Here is a 19,829-nt window from a genome sequence, read left to right as displayed (position 1 = left end):
ACCATAGGATAAAAGTGAGACCTAAGAAAGTATTTAGAAGAGGCCCCTGAGTTTGCCTGTCTGAGAACTTCCACAGCTGACGGGCCTAGGGAGAGATTATTAAAGGAGCCAGTTCCTGTCTGAAGGGGGTCACTGTGATCTCTACTGATTTTTTTAACTGAAGAAAGTTATTAGACTTGATGATTGACCCTCGGCCTGCCCAAATACCACCTTAAACATTTGATACCGCCTAAATGCCACCTTAAACCTTTGAAACCGTGTAAATACCCCCTAAAAAGCACTTCCTGTAAGGTGCTAGATAGTAGCAGGCTGAAAAAGTACTGCTGTAGTACTACTGTAGTACTCGTGTTGTGTTTTAGTAAACAGGGATAATGCTGCAGGTGGATTTCGGTGGAAAGATTCCTGAAACAACAGCAGACATGCTTTACTTGCTACAGTGCGCTGGTCTATTGTGGTTCTGCTGAAGGGAGACCGGACTAGTACCCATAATGAATGTCTTTCTTTCACAGCTCATGTTCAAAGCTGCAGTCTGTCTGGATTCAGAACCTCTGAACCTGCAGAGCTCTCAGCTCCAGCATCATAACAGCTGCTTAGAATCCCTCTGCAGGAGAAGCACCTAGGGGACCTGATCATCTGGATCCACCTGGATCCATCTGGAAGTACTGAATCCCAGCTTCTCACCTTGAAAAAAAAAGCTTTCTTCCACAGCAGGACTTGAACCCAGAACACCTGTCCCAGAGGATATTCATTCCTTGGTGAAGCTGCTATAACAGGAACCAGTTGGTTTCTGTATACCAATGCCAGCATTTTTTACCAATTATTGTTGGGTAAAATAGGTCTCAACCGCAATGGTACTTGTTTGTCTTCCATGGTTTAGAGAATGTAGAGCAGCCTCTGGTGAGATCACTAGGACAGAAGTTAGTTAGGACCAGTACATCAAAGGACAGATTTTGGAAACACTGAGCTGATTCAGTCAGAGGATGTTTAAGTGAACTTACTAAAACAGGGAGCAATTTCCTGTTTTGAATAGGTAGAGGCTTCCGTGGTCACATTAAGCTGTAAAGGCACTGCTGGGATTTGTTTATAGCACTTTTCAAATCCAAGTTACAAAGTGCTGTACAGCAGAAATAAATAGAGCTTCATACTTAAGAACCTCTGAACCTGCAGAGCTCTCAGCTCCAGCATCATAACAGCTGCTTAGAATCCCTCTGCAGGAGAAGCACCTAGGGGCCCTGATCATCTGGATCCACCTGGATCCATTAGGAAGTACTGAATCCCAGCTTCTCACCTTGGAAACACGTCCATGTTCTGGTGATCTCTGATGCTTGCGTCACATTCAACATGCTAATCTGTGGCACCGAACACCTGCGAAGGTGCTGCTACACCTGAGAGCGGACCTTTCAGTGATTTCAAATGACACATCAGATCAGAATTATGAACATAAAATAAAAGCAGAGTTTACTGCAAGTGGACTTGAAGCTAGATCTTTGAGGTGGAAGGCAAGAACACTAACCATTAGTCCACAGAGAACCCAAGGACACCACTCAGAAGTCCAGAGTGTTTATGTTGGAAAAAAAAAGCTTTCTTCCACAGCAGGACTTGAACCCAGAACACCTGTCCCAGAGGATATTCATTCCTTGGTGAAGCTGCTATAACAGGAACCAGTTGGTTTCTGTATACCAAGGCCAGCATTTTTACCAATTATTGTTGGGTAAAATAGGTCTCAACCGCAATGGTACTTGTTTGTCTTCCATGGTTTAGAGAATGTAGAGCAGCCTCTGGTGAGATCACTAGGACAGAAGTTAGTTAGGACCAGTACATCAAAGGACAGATTTTGGAAACACTGAGCTGATTCAGTCAGAGGATGTTTAAGTGAACTTACTAAAACAGGGAGCAATTTCCTGTTTTGAATAGGTAGAGGCTTCCGTGGTCACATTAAGCTGTAAAGGCACTGCTGGGATTTGTTTATAGCACTTTTCAAATCCAAGTTACAAAGTGCTGTACAGCAGAAATAAATAGAGCTTCATACTTAAGAACCTCTGAACCTGCAGAGCTCTCAGCTCCAGCATCATAACAGCTGCTTAGAATCCCTCTGCAGGAGAAGCACCTAGGGGCCCTGATCATCTGGATCCACCTGGATCCATTAGGAAGTACTGAATCCCAGCTTCTCACCTTGGAAACACGTCCATGTTCTGGTGATCTCTGATGCTTGCGTCACATTCAACATGCTAATCTGTGGCACCGAACACCTGCGAAGGTGCTGCTACACCTGAGAGCGGACCTTTCAGTGATTTCAAATGACACATCAGATCAGAATTATGAACATAAAATAAAAGCAGAGTTTACTGCAAGTGGACTTGAAGCTAGATCTTTGAGGTGGAAGGCAAGAACACTAACCATTAGTCCACAGAGAACCCAAGGACACCACTCAGAAGTCCAGAGTGTTTATGTTGGAAAAAAAAAGCTTTCTTCCACAGCAGGACTTGAACCCAGAACACCTGTCCCAGAGGATATTCATTCCTTGGTGAAGCTGCTATAACAGGAACCAGTTGGTTTCTGTATACCAAGGCCAGCATTTTCTACCAATTATTGTTGGGTAAAATAGGTCTCAACCGCAATGGTACTTGTTTGTCTTCCATGGTTTAGAGAATGTAGAGCAGCCTCTGGTGAGATCACCAGGACAGAAGTCAGTTAGGACCAGTACATCAAAGGACAGATTTTGGAAACACTGAGCTGATTCAGCCAGAGGATGTTTAAGTGAACTTACTAAAACAGGGAGCAATTTCCTGTTTTGAATAGGTAGAGGCTTCCGTGGACACATTAAGCTGTAAAGGCACTGCTGGGATTTTAACCCAGGATCTCCTGTTTACAAGAGAGGCGCTTTCACCGACTAAGCCACAGCACCCGCCGCAGGCAACTACGCTAGCTGTTTCAGGTGTTCTGGTTTCGGAATCAAGTCTTAGGATTGCCACACTCTACTTGGTCACTCGTGTTTTTCTTGAAGCTGCGTAGAACGCACATGAGGTTATTCTGGTTTTTGTCCTTGGGAAGTGGCGTATGGCTATTAAAAACTCCACTTAGGCACCGCTGGGATTTGAACCCAGGATCTCCTGTTTACTAGACAGGCACTTTGACCAACTAAGCCACGGCGCCACACGCTTTGTGCATTTGAAAACCTTTCATGTGAATGTTTCAATGAAATCAAATGGGCTTGTTAACGTCTTGCAATCGTTTTTCAGTAAAATCAAATCAAAGAAAAACAGGCCTCCGGAGCCACAAGAGGAGAAAGGGATGAGCTGGGACTTGCGAGGTCAAGGGACAAAGTGGCACTAGTCCTGTTTGACAAGAGGGCCTTTGCAGTGGACCAACAAGTTCGATGAGCATGAACAGAGCTTGCACTTCAGACGCCTAAACAATGATCGTCCCTGGGTGGGCTCGAACCACCATCCTCTCGGTTAACAGCCGAGCGCGCTAGCCAATTGCGCCACAGAGACACTTGCCGGTGTCGGCATTCAAAACATCCCGTGTACTCGTCTTCCAGTCTCGGTTCCACGATGCGCAAACGCCGTGTCCTTTGACAGCAATTCACGTGTCCCCTTTATTGGGCCACATCTTACAATCAAATAGATATCTGTCCGGCCTACCTCTAAACACAAAGCATTTTCATTGTTCTGTAGAAGTGCATGCCGACCCATCGACGCAACAGGTTGTTTTCTGATCAAACACGTTTCTTTTTTAAACCAGGAACCAGACAGGAAGTCCGTCATCCAGAGTTTCCTCTCCAGACTGATGGAGGTGGATCTTGTGCAAGTTCCTCCCTCATACTGATCTTCTTCCTCTCTCTGGTTGTTGGTCTTCATCGGTACTGAAGATGGTCCGGTGGGGAAGGACGCCGACTGGAGACCCGGAGTTGTGGGTTCAAGCGTCGCCTCAGCCATCTGAGGTACGTGATAAAATGTGTCTGTGTGTGTGTTCAACAAAACAAAACTCAAAAACCGTTCGAACCGTCCGAAATTTCGTTGCGTTCATTTCCCGTCGTCAATTTCCGCATTGTCCGACTTCAACACAACCGATCTTCAAGGGACCACGGGACAGCTAAGTAAGGTAAGGCTAGCTAGCTGGCTTGATCAAAGCCAGCTAGCTCTCTCTCTTTGGACTTATTTTACTTTACCAAACAAGAAAGTAAGAAAGAAATGATCCACCTGGATCCATCTGGAAGTACTGAATCCCAGCTTCTCACCTTGAAAAAAAAGCTTTCTTCCACAGCAGGACTTGAACCCAGAACACCTGTCCCAGAGGATATTCATTCCTTGGTGAAGCTGCTATAACAGGAACCAGTTGGTTTCTGTATACCAAGGCCAGCATTTTCTACCAATTATTGTTGGGTAAAATAGGTCTCAACCGCAATGGTACTTGTTTGTCTTCCATGGTTTAGAGAATGTAGAGCAGCCTCTGGTGAGATCACCAGGACAGAAGTCAGTTAGGACCAGTACATCAAAGGACAGATTTTGGAAACACTGAGCTGATTCAGCCAGAGGATGTTTAAGTGAACTTACTAAAACAGGGAGCAATTTCCTGTTTTGAATAGGTAGAGGCTTCCGTGGACACATTAAGCTGTAAAGGCACTGCTGGGATTTGTTTATAGCACTTTTCAAATCCAAGTTACAAAGTGCTGTACAGCAGAAATAAATAGAGCTTCATACTTAAGAACCTCTGAACCTGCAGAGCTCTCAGCTCCAGCATCATAACAGCTGCTTAGAATCCCTCTGCAGGAGAAGCACCTAGGGGCCCTGATCATCTGGATCCACCTGGATCCATTAGGAAGTACTGAATCCCAGCTTCTCACCTTGGAAACACGTCCATGTTCTGGTGATCTCTGATGCTTGCGTCACATTCAACATGCTAATCTGTGGCACCGAACACCTGCGAAGGTGCTGCTACACCTGAGAGCGGACCTTTCAGTGATTTCAAATGACACATCAGATCAGAATTATGAACATAAAATAAAAGCAGAGTTTACTGCAAGTGGACTTGAAGCTAGATCTTTGAGGTGGAAGGCAAGAACACTAACCATTAGTCCACAGAGAACCCAAGGACACCACTCAGAAGTCCAGAGTGTTTATGTTGGAAAAAAAAAGCTTTCTTCCACAGCAGGACTTGAACCCAGAACACCTGTCCCAGAGGATATTCATTCCTTGGTGAAGCTGCTATAACAGGAACCAGTTGGTTTCTGTATACCAAGGCCAGCATTTTCTACCAATTATTGTTGGGTAAAATAGGTCTCAACCGCAATGGTACTTGTTTGTCTTCCATGGTTTAGAGAATGTAGAGCAGCCTCTGGTGAGATCACCAGGACAGAAGTCAGTTAGGACCAGTACATCAAAGGACAGATTTTGGAAACACTGAGCTGATTCAGCCAGAGGATGTTTAAGTGAACTTACTAAAACAGGGAGCAATTTCCTGTTTTGAATAGGTAGAGGCTTCCGTGGACACATTAAGCTGTAAAGGCACTGCTGGGATTTTAACCCAGGATCTCCTGTTTACAAGAGAGGCGCTTTCACCGACTAAGCCACAGCACCCGCCGCAGGCAACTACGCTAGCTGTTTCAGGTGTTCTGGTTTCGGAATCAAGTCTTAGGATTGCCACACTCTACTTGGTCACTCGTGTTTTTCTTGAAGCTGCGTAGAACGCACATGAGGTTATTCTGGTTTTTGTCCTTGGGAAGTGGCGTATCGCTATTAAAAACTCCACTTAGGCACCGCTGGGATTTGAACCCAGGATCTCCTGTTTACAAGACAGGCACTTTGACCAACTAAGCCACGGCGCCACACGCTTTGTGCATTTGAAAGCCTTTCATGTGAATGTTTCAATGAAATCAAATGGGCTTGTTAACGTCTTGCAATCGTTTTTCAGTAAAATCAAATCAAAGAAAAACAGGCCTCCGGAGCCACAAGAGGAGAAAGGGATGAGCTGGGACTTGCGAGGTCAAGGGACAAAGTGGCACTAGTCCTGTTTGACAAGAGGGCCTTTGCAGTGGACCAACAAGTTCGATGAGCATGAACAGAGCTTGCACTTCAGACGCCTAAACAATGATCGTCCCTGGGTGGGCTCGAACCACCATCCTCTCAGTTAACAGCCGAGCGCGCTAGCCAATTGCGCCACAGAGACACTTGCCTGTGACGGCATTCAAAACATCCCGTGTACTCGTCTTCCAGTCTCGGTTCCACGATGCGCAAACGCCGTGTCCTTTGACAGCAATTCACGTGTCCCCTTTATTGGGCCACATCTTACAATCAAATAGATATCTGTCCGGCCTACCTCTAAACACAAAGCATTTTCATTGTTCTGTAGAAGTGCATGCCGACCCATTGACGCAACAGGTTGTTTTCTGATCAAACACGTTTCTTTTTTAAACCAGGAACCAGACAGGAAGTCCGTCATCCAGAGTTTCCTCTCCAGACTGATGGAGGTGGATCTTGTGCAAGTTCCTCCCTCATACTGATCTTCTTCCTCTCTCTGGTTGTTGGTCTTCATCGGTACTGAAGATGGTCCGGTGGGGAAGGACGCCGACTGGAGACCCGGAGTTGTGGGTTCAAGCGTCGCCTCAGCCATCTGAGGTACGTGATAAAATGTGTCTGTGTGTGTGTTCAACAAAACAAAACTCAAAAACCGTTCGAACCCTCCGAAATTTCGTTGCGTTCATTTCCCGTCGTCAATTTCCGCATTTGTCCGACTTCAACACAACCGATCTTCAAGGGACCACGGGACAGCTAAGTAAGGTAAGACTAGCTAGCTGGCTTGATCAAAGCCAGCTAGCTCTCTCTCTTTGGACTTATTTTACTTTACCAAACAAGAAAGTAAGAAAGAAATGATACAGAACGTACAAGAGATTTCAATATAAAACAAGAACAGTTAAAGTCCTCATCTGAGTCTGGATGTGGATCCTGGTTTTGATCTTTGTACCATCGGTTTTTGTTTAGACATGTTCAGTTAAATGATGAAGTTCTTCTGGTTCATGTCAGGATTCAGGTCCACGTTTTGTGATCTGAATATTGATTGATTCAAATCTTTGGACAAAAATAATAATAATAACAATAACTTTGTTTATAGCACTTTTCAAATCCAAGTTACAAAGTGCTGTACAGCAGAAACAAATAGAGCTTCATACTTAAGAAAATAAAAGTGAATCAACATCAATAACAGCAATACAACAGAGTCTATTAAAACACCATAGGATAAAAGTGAGACCTAAGAAAGTATTTAGAAGAGGCCCCTGAGTTTGCCTGTCTGAGAACTTCCACAGCTGACGGGCCTAGGGGAGAGATTATTAAAGGAGCCAGTTCCTGTCTGAAGGGGGTCACTGTGATCTCTACTGATTTTTTTAACTGAAGAAAGTTATTAGACTTGATGATTGACCCTCGGCCTGCCCAAATACCACCTTAAACATTTGATACCGCCTAAATGCCACCTTAAACCTTTGATACCGTGTAAATACCCCCTAAAAAGCACATCCTGTAAGGTGCTAGATAGTAGCAGGCTGAAAAAGTACTGCTGTAGTACTACTGTAGTACTCGTGTTGTGTTTTAGTAAACAGGGATAATGCTGCAGGTGGATTTCAGTGGAAAGATTCCTGAAACAACAGCAGACATGCTTTACTTGCTACAGTGCGCTGGTCCATTGTGGTTCTGATGAAGGGAGACCGGACTAGTACCCATAATGAATGTCTTTCTTTCACAGCTCATGTTCAAAGCTGCAGTCTGTCTGGATTCAGAACCTCTGAACCTGCAGAGCTCTCAGCTCCAGCATCATAACAGCTGCTTAGAATCCCTCTGCAGGAGAAGCACCTAGGGGACCTGATCATCTGGATCCACCTGGATCCATCTGGAAGTACTGAATCCCAGCTTCTCACCTTGGAAACACGTCCATGTTCTGGTGATCTCTGATGCTTGCATCACATTCAACATGCTAATCTGTGCTAGTCAGAGGATGTTTAAGTGAACTTACTAAAACAGGGAGCAATTTCCTGTTTTGAAGAGGTGTACTATTCAACTACAAGTTAGACTGATAAATAATTTTACTAATTTTCAAATTATTAGTATTTTGATTGTTAGATATTTTAGTAGTAGTAGTAGTAGTTCTTAAATCTCACATTTGATTCTGATTTTTTAAAAGTTTTTTTAAATTAACCAATAATTTTTGTTTGTTTGTTTATTAATATACACACACACGTTTGTCTATTTATTTTATTTTGATTTTTTAAATATATTCTAATAACACACACGTGTTACTGTGTCATTTATTTTAATTTTAGTTTATTTTAATTTTTAATATATACATTTTTTAACACACATATGATTACTGTTTAATATATTTACTTTTATTTTTAATATTTATTTTCACGGAATTTTTATATTTTATATATTTTTATTATTATTATTTTATTTTTTATTAACTCACACAAACAACTTTCACTGTTTCATTTCCAGTTTTAATAAAATGTATGAAAAAGAACAATGGCTGTGACGTAAACCAATCAGAGGCCACTTTACTGCTGCCTCGTGACCAGCGACCAATAGGAAGCTTCGGTATGAGCGCGGATAAACGGATTTGTTGTTGTGTTGACTGGAAACACTGATATCTGTGTGTTTACCGACAGGATCGTCTTGTTTTAAAATCTTAAAGTCGCCCGTCATGAGTCTGTCTCTAAGGTAAGCCAGTCCGTCTCAGCTGCTTTATTTATTATTTAGATAAAGCTCATTTTAATGCAGCAAAGCTAACGCTAGCTTATTCAGGTTAGCATGTTCTGCTTCTTACTATTAGCTTTATGTTTGACAGCTAAAATGTCCGCAAATTTGTGACTAACTTTCTTTCTGCTTGTGTAGCTTAAGGTGCATATTTCCTCGTGTCACGCCACAAAGTAACTGCGTGCACTGTTTTGTTAAAAGTGAATTTAACGCCTGTTAAATCGAGCTTTGTGTTAGTATTTACCTCCATTGAATAGTCTACAGGTGTTACGTTAAATTAAGAGACTCAAGAGATTATATGACCTGATTAGGTTTCACCCACAAAAACGTTATATCCCCCCGACAGACTTATTTTTGTCATAAATTACTTTATTTAGACGCATAGGCACCCGTGCATGTCTGTCACTTAATGCACTACTTCTCCCAGAAAAATATTGCAATTAAAAAAATAATAATTTAGTTTGTTTGCATCGGAACAAAACAATAAAAAGCAGAGAACCAAAAAAAAAACAGCCAAATCTGAGACATTTCCCTAAAGAACTACAAAAAAGGAGCACCCTCAACTTAATATTTAGCACACCCTGTGGGAAAATAACTGCGATCAGTCACTTCCTGTAACCATCATTGAGTTTCTGACATCTTTGCACTGGAATTTTGGACCTCTCTTCTTTTGCCACCTGCTGCAGGTCCTGGAGATTTGAAATCTCTCCACAGGAGCTCTATGGGATTTAGATCTGTCCTCATTGCTGGCCACTTCAGATCTCTCCAGTATTTTGTCTTAAATCATTTTGGGTGCTTTTTGAAGTCTGCTTTGGGTCATTGTCTTGCTATAAGACCTCTGACGGAGACCCGGCTTTCTGACACTGGGTCCTACATTGCGCCCCAGAATTCTTTGGTAATCTTCAGATTTCATAATGCCATGCACACAATCAAGACATCCGGTGCCTGAAGCAGCAAACAACCCCAGAACATCAGTGAACCTCCACCACGGGTGACTGTACTGTGTTCCTTTCTTTAAAGGCCTCATTTCATTTTCTGAAAACAGATCTGCTTTACTCAAAAGCTCTGTTTGGTCTCATCTGTCCACTGGACATTCTCCCAGAAGGAATTTGGCTTCCTAAGGTAAGTTTTGTTTCTGTGTCAGCAGCGGGCTCCACCTGTGTCTCCTACCATAGTGTCCCTTTTCATTCAGATAGTGGGAGCTGACACTGTTGTAGCCTGCGTCTGCAGGTCAGCCAGAAATTGTTAGGAAGTTGATGGAGGTTTTTTTTATCCACTATTCAAACTATCCTTCATTGCAGTCTTTTCAGTCTCTTTCGTCCAAGTCCAGGAAGATTAGCCACGGGCTGTAAACTTCTTCACAATGCTGTGCACAGTGGACACAGGAACATTAAGATCCTGGAGACGGACTTGAGATTGTCCGTGTCTTTTCAGACAAGTCTTTCTTTTGTTCATGCTCAGTGTGGTACACACAACACAAAGGTTGAGTCAACCTTTCTTCATTTTAACTCATTTTAAATTGATTTTTTTCTATATTGCCAGCACCTGTGAATTGCTACAGGTGAGTTTAATTACAAATTAAAGGAGCATCACATGCTTGAAATACAATTTATTTCTGAAGATTTTGAAAAGGAGACAGTAATTTTGTTCTTTGTGGAAAATCTCAGATTTGACTTTTTTTTTCTCTGCTTTTTTGTGTTCCAATGAAAACAAAATAAATAAACATGAGAATACCAAAACCTCATGTGACAGACAGCCATATTTTTAACCATTACTGTAGATGGCTACAAAAATGCTGCCATTTGATAGCTGTGATTTCGATGTACTGAAATCTGTGACCCGTGAGATTTGGTGACACGTTGTCTTTATGAAAAAGACCAAAGTGGGGTCAAATATTGTCAGGTACTGATAATAATAAAATTATTATTGCTCTACAGACAGACCTGTAAGCTACTGTTTGTGTTGTCACAGCTATCTAAATGGGGGTCATGCTGGTTGTGATCGAGCAGTGGATAAGACACATGCTTTTGGTGTGAGAGACCCGGGTTCAAGTCCACTGTGACACCAATATCTCCCTGAGCAAGGCTTTACCCCTAGTTGCTCCAGAGGCGAGCGACCTCTGACATATATAGCAATTGTAAGTCGCTTTGGATAAAAGAGTCAGCTAAATTAATGATTATTGGTGTAACCCTGCCATCTGTCCTTCCAGAACTGACCTTGTGGCAGACAAAACCAAGCGCAAGAAGAGGAGAGAGCTCAGCGAGGATCAGAAACATGAAATCAAAGAAGCGTTTGAGTTGTTTGATACCGACAAAGATAAAGAAATCGACTACCACGAGCTGAAGGTGAGCAGTGAAGGAAACCTGGGCTTTAGGTTGTTTTACAGTCGACGGATGAAGTATTCACACGCCACAGTATGATGATAATTAGATGGCCAAATTTAATCAGGATACAATTAAAATCTGATTATAAAGGGGGTACTAGTAGCCATCAGTTTACTCGGGCATCAGGATGCTTGAGCTTAGAGAACCTCCAATATAGCTGGAGTACTCGGATACACCTGATCCAGGTTTCTGATCACTGACTGTCGTGCAGGTTTGTCTTGAGTCATGTAGTAGTTAGTAACAAAAGAACGCAAGTGATTATCAACACTGAATTAAAGAGAAAGTCTGACTTCTGTAATGCAAAGGATACATTTTATTGCCTATCTTGTTTCCCATTAACTGTGGTCAGACAGCCAGAAACTAAACTAAACTCAGTTCATTCTCAAATCAGAAATACTGTATTGATCCCTGAGAGGGCAGTCTTGTGTTACAGTTGCTTACTTTGCTAATCAAGGTATTAAAGGAACAGAAATAATAACAGAAAGTGGGTTAGTAGAAAATATAATAAAGAATACTGTTAACAAATCTAAAAAGCAGTTAAAAACAAAGAGTACTGATGGTGTTAAGGGGGAATGGATTAATTTTCTTTGAAGAAATGCAGTATTGAAATGATGATGCATGATGCATTCCTGCACACAGACCATCAGAAATCTGGATACTGTTAGAATCATGAATACAGCGATGTACATAACCCGATTTCTCTGAAAAGATCAAAACCACGATACTAAATGTATTCTGATCGCTTGATCGAGAAATTATGCTATTTAATTTTTAGTGTTCACAATGTTAAACTCCCAACAGGTGGCGATGCGTGCACTCGGCTTTGAAGTGAAGAAAGTGGATGTTTTGAAGATTCTCAAAGACTACGACAGAGAGGGAAATGGCAAAATAACATTTGAGGATTTCAATGAAGTGGGTGAGTTTGCCTTCAGTTCCGAGAGACACTGCAACAAGTGTGATAGTCAAAGTGGCTGATGGGAGGGGAGGGATGAATCACGGTGCACTGTTAACTTCTGAAGTAAATCCTCAACATGTTCATACCTTATTTTATTTTTATTTTTTTCACAGTGACTGATCGCATCCTGGAGCGAGACCCAAAGGAGGAGATCATGAAGGCCTTCAAGCTATTTGATGATGATGAATCAGGAAAGATCAGTCTGAGGAACCTGAGGCGAGTAGCTCGAGAACTTGGGGAGAACATCAGTGATGAGGAGCTGCGCAGCATGATCGACGAGTTTGACACTGACGGAGATGGTGAAAGTAAGTGATCGTTAACAAGGCCTTACATCAGTAAGTCAACACCCCGTATACTGAACCGATATAAGCTTCCAGTTCTCTAAGTGCTGTAAAGTATTGTGTGGTCACATGGTTTACAAACGAACAGACATGATCCAGCACTACTACTAACACAGATTCTTGGCCCAGTTCAACAGGGATATATGAAACTGATGCAGATCAGATGCAGGGTGATGTTTGTTTTATTCTTCACTTCACATGCAATCCAGCGTGACTGAATTTTTCCTGTGCCATCTGATCCCAAAACAGCAACATGCTGTCGCTTCTGTATCAGTCTGCTTCACTGTGTACAAATAAAACACTACAGAAATATATTGCATGTCAATACATTGTTTAATGCAGATAAACAAACATTAAAACTCTTGTTGAGCAACTTTTGACAGAAGATGGATCTTTAGAAATGTGTTGACCTTACCTGGAAAAGCACAGGTGTAGCTAAAAACTGTAATTACGGTTCTGTCCCGGTGAGCTAGCAAGCACAGACCTGGATGTGGTTCACCACTTTTAATTCAGTCATTAGTGTTGAGAGATGAATCGCATTATAGTGATCAAAATGATCATGGTTATCAGTATTATCATGGTATTGTTAAAATGTGCTGGATAAAAGTTTTATTTGGAAAACCACAAATACAATTAGCAACACTTTTTGTTTGCATTAATATTGAAATAATATTTTATGTAAATATGAAAACCAAATCAGATGTGCATTAACATTAAATATGTTATATGCGCCACCATGCACAGTTTACATAAATACACTGAGTCTTAAAAAGAAGAAGTGATAGTAACTACAATGAGCTCAACAACTAACATAAATACAGTCTTGTTCAGGACTCTGCAGCGTTTCTCCTGTTGAAAACTTTTACAATCATATCGGCGACAGCTGAAATGAACAAAATCTGTTGGCTGGGAGACTGAACTAGGTAAAGTGTTATCTTGTGCAGTGGGCGTCTACCGTCGGCAGACACACGACTCGTACAGCGGCAGAAGAACACGGAGAGCTTCAGTTAACAGGCTGTTGTAAATGTGATCCCTCATTCTGAAGTCCCCACATCAGCATTCAACTAAAATGTAACTAGCCTTACATTTGCTATAAAGCAGTGGGTGGTGGCATGAAGATGAAGTGTTGCCCCTGGCCGTGGCGTTTTCTTTGGTCATGTTTCCCTCAGCAGTCTTATTAAAAAAATTTAAAAAAAACTCGGCATCACGTCCTCCTCCGTGTTTTCATTGACTCAAAACAAACCAGCGCGACATGCAGCACATCAGACTGTTGCGTAGTTTGGTGGATACTGCAGTGCCCCGTTTTAATGATAATTGAATTTTGAAACGGTAAAACTAACCTTTAGGATAATTACCTTGGTTTATTATTAAACTGCAGAGTGTCAGGTGATGTGCTTCACCTTGATGCTTGTTCACTTTGTTTTATGAGCCGCACTGGATCACCTGACTGAGCTACAACAGAATGCCTCAGACCTCGTCCTCGTTGGCTCTTATCCAGCAATATTTATAATTTATTATTTAAGTAAATATACAAAACATTACCTTTACCAGGTTCTCAAAGCTGATCTTTGTCTTTTGTCACAGCAAACTGGACATCTTTGGGTTTTGACTGTTGGTTGAACAAAACAAGATTCTTTTGGAAATTTTAACAGGCGTTTTTATTTTTTTATAGTTGTTGATGATAGATAGATAAAATAATTAGCAGTACCTTTTAAATGACTTGCCCACAGACATTCAGCTTACTTTCTAGTTTGCCAAGACATGCTGTTGTGATGTTAGCTGTAGCAGCAGGAGAGTTGAATGGCTGAAAAGAATTGTTAGCTGCAGCCATAAAAATGACCTTTACAGACAGGTTTATCTTTTTTAGCAGTACTTCCTTAAAATATATTTACTTAAAAGATACTCTCTGACTGAACTTGTTTTTGCCTTTTCCAGTAAATCAGGAGGAGTTCCTCTCCATCATGACCGGAGACTCCTGATGAGGAGTTCTGGGTTGGATCGGTCGTCTGTAGCTGAGTGACTGAACGTCTGTCGGTGTGTCCATGAAGGTGAACACATGAGCGTGTTGAACGAGTGTCGGCTTCCTCTCGAGGGTCTGACGTGGTCCGGATCTGCTCATTGGCCTTGTGGTTTATATTTGATTTTTCACATAAAAGGACTGGACTTGTTTGACCACACTGCTCGAGTCCGTCCAAGTGTCTTTTACATGTTTCTGTCTTAAAAAAACTCACCGCCAAAGTGAATCGAAGAACATTTCAGACTTTGTTAAATTTGCTGTTTTTAGTCTTGTTGATTTATATTCAAGATCACTTTATCAGTCTTTCTATCACATCCAAATAACTGTTGGGGAAGAAGACAAATAGGTGGACATTTTTGCTGTTGATTCCTGTCTGTGATTCTGTCTCCGTCTTCTTTAGGATAGGAAATGTGATGTGAATATTTGTACTATTTATTTTGTATTAAAATAAATCAGTTTACCAACAAGGGAACTACATATACAAGACAACTTCTTAGTCATGTGACATTATTCCTCACAGTAACATCATTTATTGTCGCACATCACAGGAGGTTCACCAAATATCGCTGACACACACTAATCATGTATAAGAGGGGGGAGGCCTTCTTCAAATGGTGTCCAAAACATGATGTTTTGAGCCACGTGACTGGTGTGGTTTTAGGGATCGTAGAGTCGGTCAATCTGTCTACCTCAACCGCAATTTGAAGGATAGTCATGAAAGTTAGTACAGATATTCACAGTTCCAAGATGATGAGTCACAAACATTTTTATGATCCCCAGACTTATAGTCCAGCGCCGCCGTGAGGCTGACATTTAAGGTTTTTATTGAAAATTGTGTGTTAACAACTATATGTTTTGCATCTCGTCTGGATAAGAGCCAACTCGTCTGTAGTATTTTGAATCTTTGTAGTATGTTGCATCTCTTTGTAGTCATTTCACATCTCTGTAAGTTATCATCACCTCTCTTGCTGTACCTTATCTGTCCACCAGAGGGAGGCACTCGTGCATGGCTTGTAAAGTATAAATTTATGTGGTGACACTGAACAGCTGATCAGAAAATCAGTCTCCACACACACACCCTGTTCTTTTAACTTTTTCATTCACACAAATCAGAGCAGGCATGTTTTTGGTTGGATAGAAGCTGCCAGCTTCACTTAGTCTTTGTAAATAACTATAATTTAATTTAAGTGCTTGTTATGATTTACAGAAGTAATTAATGTCAAAGTAAAGAGCAGCCTTAGGTCTAATTAACAAGTCGTGTTACATTAACATCAACAAATGATGTAACTGCATGAAATGATAAAAGGGATACTTTCTGCTCGGCTGGCTGATGTTTAACACCACAAGCGACTCAATTCCTAACAATATACATAGGATAACATGATGAGAGTGTTGAAACAATAAAGGCAGTTAGCCAAAGCTGCTGTCACACACTGAACGCACAACAGAGATGCAGAATACTGACCACAAAACCCTTTAGGCGGATCCTCATGAGCTCCCTGTTATTTGGCTCCCCACAGGCCTTTACATATTGATTTAGATGAAGGTCTCTGGTCTGGATTTGGTTAGATGAAAACACCGCCTGCTCTACTTTTCATCTGTCTCAGCCCCCCGTCTGCTACTCAGATGATTAAGAGGACTATGGTTAGCTAACCCAATTTGCTTTGGTAATAACTTGAGCCAATTGCACAATGACAGAGTAGAGGACTGTGGTTTTTCTCCTGTGTAATAAAGGTTTTACGTTTCTGAGGGAGACAAATGAAAGTGATGCAGTAATAAGAGGCTGAGGAACACTATCTTGTATAAATAAACACACACACACACACTGCTGGGATTGTGTTGCAGAGTGTGTTTGTGCTGAAGGTCAGCATCGTTGTTGATTATCAGAACCTGCATCTGATTATTACTGCGGGGATAGACATCATGACTTGCCCTTGCACTGGCACATGCTCAGCTGTTGGTCCCTGGACCAGAGCAACACATGCTCCAGAAATAAACCAACCCAGTTCCTCCCCAGTTACAACCTCAAAGTCGCCCCCCTGTGGTTTGCACTATATGACTGCACACACACACTCTTGTATTGCTAGTAATCATCTTTGTTGTTTTGACTTCTAAAAATACTTCAGTCTGGCGGACCTTGCCAGGGTCTGATTGCTCCATGGTTATGGGTAATAGCATACAGTAGGTTAGCTTGGGCTCCAGATTTAGATGGGCTAATGGGATGAGACCACATTTACTGATGTTTTTACACTGGAGTCTATTTGACTTTGGGGATTCTGCAGGAAAGATTGAGAAACCGCATCCTATTAATGAATATCTCAAGAGAAATCCACTAACAAGACCCAATGTGTCACTGAGCAAGATACTTATCCCGAGGAGTGAGACCTCTGACATATACAGCGATTGCAAGTTGCTTTGGGTAAAAGCATCAGCGAAATGTAAATGTAACGAGAATCTGACTTTGGACACCTGTTAAAAGAAATGTACAACTTACAGAATGTAACATTTGCAGAAACTAAAAACCAGATTGTTATAAGAAAGTTAAAGCAAGAGAGCTACGTTAGAGCTAGCTAGCTTTTCCTGCCAAACGATTGAACAAAAAAATTAATTGAGATAAACCAGCATCTTGGTAATTCAGTTTGTTATCACATAAGTAAATGAGGAGCAGCTAAATGAAAAACAAAGAAAGAAAGCAAAACTTGCTAAAAATGTAGCTAGCTTAGCGCAGCAGAGTTGCAGAATTTGTTGTTATGCTACTTTTAGATTAGATATTTAAATGTAAAAATTGTAGATTAATTTTTTATTTTCATAGCAGATGGACAAAGAGATGCATAAAAATATAGATAGTACACCCCTAGAAGTGAGTACACCCCTCACACTTTTGTAAATATCTGATTATATCTTTTCATGTGACAACACACTTCGCTAAAATGTAAAGTAGTGAGTGTATAACGGTGTAAATTTGCTGTTCCCTTAAAATAACACATCACACAGCCGTTAATGTCTAAACCGCTGGCAACAAAAGTACACACCCATATGAAAATTACTTTTGTTAGAGACTGTACTTCCCTATTTGACCTTAAGTTAGTATACTGTTTTCCCTCATATTACCTGAATATTATCCAAAAGCAGACTGCAGTATCTAAATGTTTTAAGATGATGTAGCACTTTTTTGTATCCTGATAATTCCGTTTGTCAGTATTAATCTACTTGTTGAAAAATCATTCATTTCTGCCAATAAAGGCTTTGGCCAATCAGGTAAGAACTAAATGAGGCAGAAGCTAAATCGAGTCAATAAAAACAAAAATAAAAAGCTAGCTAGTCCAGCTATAACACGGCTAGTTTAGATTAGCAATAACTGCCATTTCATCGTTTGACTCTATTAGATTTGGTTAAGGTACTTTTTAAATAACAAATTTAAATGTATCTGTAAATGTTTTCCCCCCATTTTGTAATCCCTTTTTTTTTTTTTTACAATACTATAATTGTTACTGAACATAGAAATACTCGGTTTATGTTACGGCCACCAGTTTTAATAATTTCAACTTTGTTTCTGAGAAATCATGTGTTCGAAATTTTGCCAGATGTTTATAAATGCTACAGTACTCATGAGCCTTGAGCATCGTTGTCATGCAGACTATATAAAAGCGTAGCCACCGTTACGTCACCTATTATATTATGAAGCTAACTAGCTTGGTTGGTTCATATTAACTGGTATACTAATTTTGCCTAGTGGAAAAAGGCCTAAAACTAAAAATACTTTTCAACAGTGCTGGTCAAACCAAAGCCATGGTAGCAACTTGTCATTCACCTTGTAGCGCCGCGCTAAAGTCTCCCCTGCTTTCAGGTCTGTTTGGTGGTGGTGATGGTGTAATGGATACGGCACATGACTTTTTGTGTGAGAGACCCAGGTTCAATCCCCCACTGTGACCCATCCACCATTTTGTCCCTGAGCAAGACACCTAATCCCTAGTTGCTCAAGAGGCGTGAGGCGTCTGACATGTATAGCAATTGTAAGTCGCTTTGGATAAAAGTGTCAGCTAAATGAATAAATGTTCCTCTAAATGGGACCATAATTTACTAAATGAACATCATGCTGTGTTGAAGAAGACTTGAAACTAGCGACTACAGACATTAAACTCATTATCGAAGTGTTTACTGTGGTAATAAGTCAGCTGAGAAGTAGCCTCATTTTCTCATAGACTTCTATACAATCTTCTTTTTGCAGCCAGTGGAGCCGCCCCTGCTGGCCATTACAGAGAATGCAGGTTTAAGGCTCTTGAATAGTGGCTTCACCTTTCAGACCCGGAGGCACTTGGCACGACTCAGACCGCTTGTGAAAACAGCTTCATAATTACAGTCGAGAACAAAGGTCAGCCTAAAAATATGAACCCTTTCTTTCTGCCTTTGTAGGACAGTATTGAGTTTGAGGGCTCACTATGCAGTGGTCATTAGAGTGAAGAATTGAGGAACAATGCTCCTTTTGTCAGCCGTCCTATTAATAAAAATGCAGCATGTGTTCACTGCCAGAAGACCCGCTAACAAAAGCATCAACAAATGGCTGTGCAAGTCATTGTCTTGACTCAATTACAGGGCAATTAGGGAGTGTGGAAAATTTATGGAGAGAAAAAAAAAAAAGACTGAAGGGTTGTTTTCCAAAAAAAGACTTTTGTGTGCTTCATGGACCGAATATGTCCATAAACCACTTCACAATTAACAAGTAGCTAGTAGTTTAACCTTAATGTCTTGAAAAACATTAGACATGGATCCATGTAGTTAGCAGGGATTAAACTTTGTTTTCACCAGCTGCCTTCACTAGTCCAGTAAAACTAATATACCATAAGGAGTTAACACATGATATAATGCATGTTGAGCACAGTCAAAGGGAAAAGGTTTTGGTGCTGGGGCCCCCTTCAGTTATTCAGTGACGGCAGAAACAACTGTTAATTTTGTGGCTCTTTGTTCAGAAATAGAGAGCAGCCCAATAAACAGAAAGCATCATCTGCAATTGGTAATTCCAATCTTTATGTGCAATACGCTTGAAATTGGAGCAGAGTTGACTTTATTACTAAAAAATACAAGAGGCAAAGCGAGTTTATTTGTATAGAACATGTCAGCAAAAGGCATTTCAAAGTGCTTTACGTAAAACATAAAAGCAACGCAAGTAAATAAAAAAAATGTTCACCCATAATAATCAGGCCTTTCACCTTCCCTTGTTTTGCTTTTTTTGATTTTCACACCAGTCAAACCGGATACTTTTTCATACAATATATTTTTCCTCCTATCCAATATTGTCACCGCGAGTTCAGATCGTTTGCGCTACAATCTTAAAAGCAGTCAAAACACCGTAGAAAAACGTTCAGCCCTGTTAAATTACGTTACATTTAG

The 19,829-nt window shown here is 41.0% G+C and overlaps 1 protein-coding gene and 6 non-coding genes across 7 annotated transcripts; 1 reads left to right on the top strand and 6 right to left on the bottom strand.

The window, feature by feature from the left end:
- Positions 1-2,831: 2,831 nt before the first annotated feature.
- Positions 2,832-2,905, bottom strand: trnat-ugu. The gene has a single exon. It is a non-coding gene; the product is annotated as a tRNA-Thr (tRNA).
- Positions 2,906-3,079: 174 nt separating this feature from the next.
- trnat-agu lies at positions 3,080-3,153 on the bottom strand. The gene has a single exon. It is a non-coding gene; the product is annotated as a tRNA-Thr (tRNA).
- Positions 3,154-3,420: 267 nt separating this feature from the next.
- On the bottom strand, positions 3,421-3,494 carry trnan-guu. Its single transcript has one exon. It is a non-coding gene; the product is annotated as a tRNA-Asn (tRNA).
- Positions 3,495-5,505: 2,011 nt separating this feature from the next.
- Positions 5,506-5,579, bottom strand: trnat-ugu. Its single transcript has one exon. It is a non-coding gene; the product is annotated as a tRNA-Thr (tRNA).
- A 174-nt stretch (positions 5,580-5,753) lies between these two features.
- On the bottom strand, positions 5,754-5,827 carry trnat-ugu. The gene has a single exon. It is a non-coding gene; the product is annotated as a tRNA-Thr (tRNA).
- Positions 5,828-6,094: 267 nt separating this feature from the next.
- On the bottom strand, positions 6,095-6,168 carry trnan-guu. Its single transcript has one exon. It is a non-coding gene; the product is annotated as a tRNA-Asn (tRNA).
- A 2,395-nt stretch (positions 6,169-8,563) lies between these two features.
- Positions 8,564-14,930, top strand: cetn3 (centrin 3). The gene is made up of 5 exons (XM_038734466.1): positions 8,564-8,708; positions 10,954-11,089; positions 11,930-12,044; positions 12,197-12,388; positions 14,360-14,930. Exons 1-5 carry the CDS (start codon positions 8,692-8,694, stop codon positions 14,401-14,403), a joined length of 504 nt encoding a protein of 167 aa, XP_038590394.1. The 5' UTR covers positions 8,564-8,691; the 3' UTR covers positions 14,404-14,930.
- The last annotated feature ends 4,899 nt before the right edge of the window (positions 14,931-19,829 follow it).

Source organism: Micropterus salmoides, unplaced genomic scaffold, assembly GCF_014851395.1.
Source record: "Micropterus salmoides isolate LMB-PRFRI ecotype aquatic unplaced genomic scaffold, ASM1485139v1 Ms_hic_scaffold_20, whole genome shotgun sequence".
NCBI classification, from domain to species: domain Eukaryota; kingdom Metazoa; phylum Chordata; class Actinopteri; order Centrarchiformes; family Centrarchidae; genus Micropterus; species Micropterus salmoides.
The sequence above is the reverse complement of the archived record's forward strand: the minus strand, read 5'-3'. Positions and strand labels throughout refer to the sequence as shown.

What these genes read in the sequence shown, in the direction of transcription:
- cetn3 (XM_038734466.1), top strand. An exon ending in TCGACTACCACGAGCTGAAG is followed by an intron (nt 11,090 to 11,929) that starts GTGAGCAGTGAA and finishes AACTCCCAACAG; the next exon opens with GTGGCGATGCGTGCACTCGG. An exon ending in TGAGGATTTCAATGAAGTGG is followed by an intron (nt 12,045 to 12,196) that starts GTGAGTTTGCCT and finishes TTTTTTTCACAG; the next exon opens with TGACTGATCGCATCCTGGAG.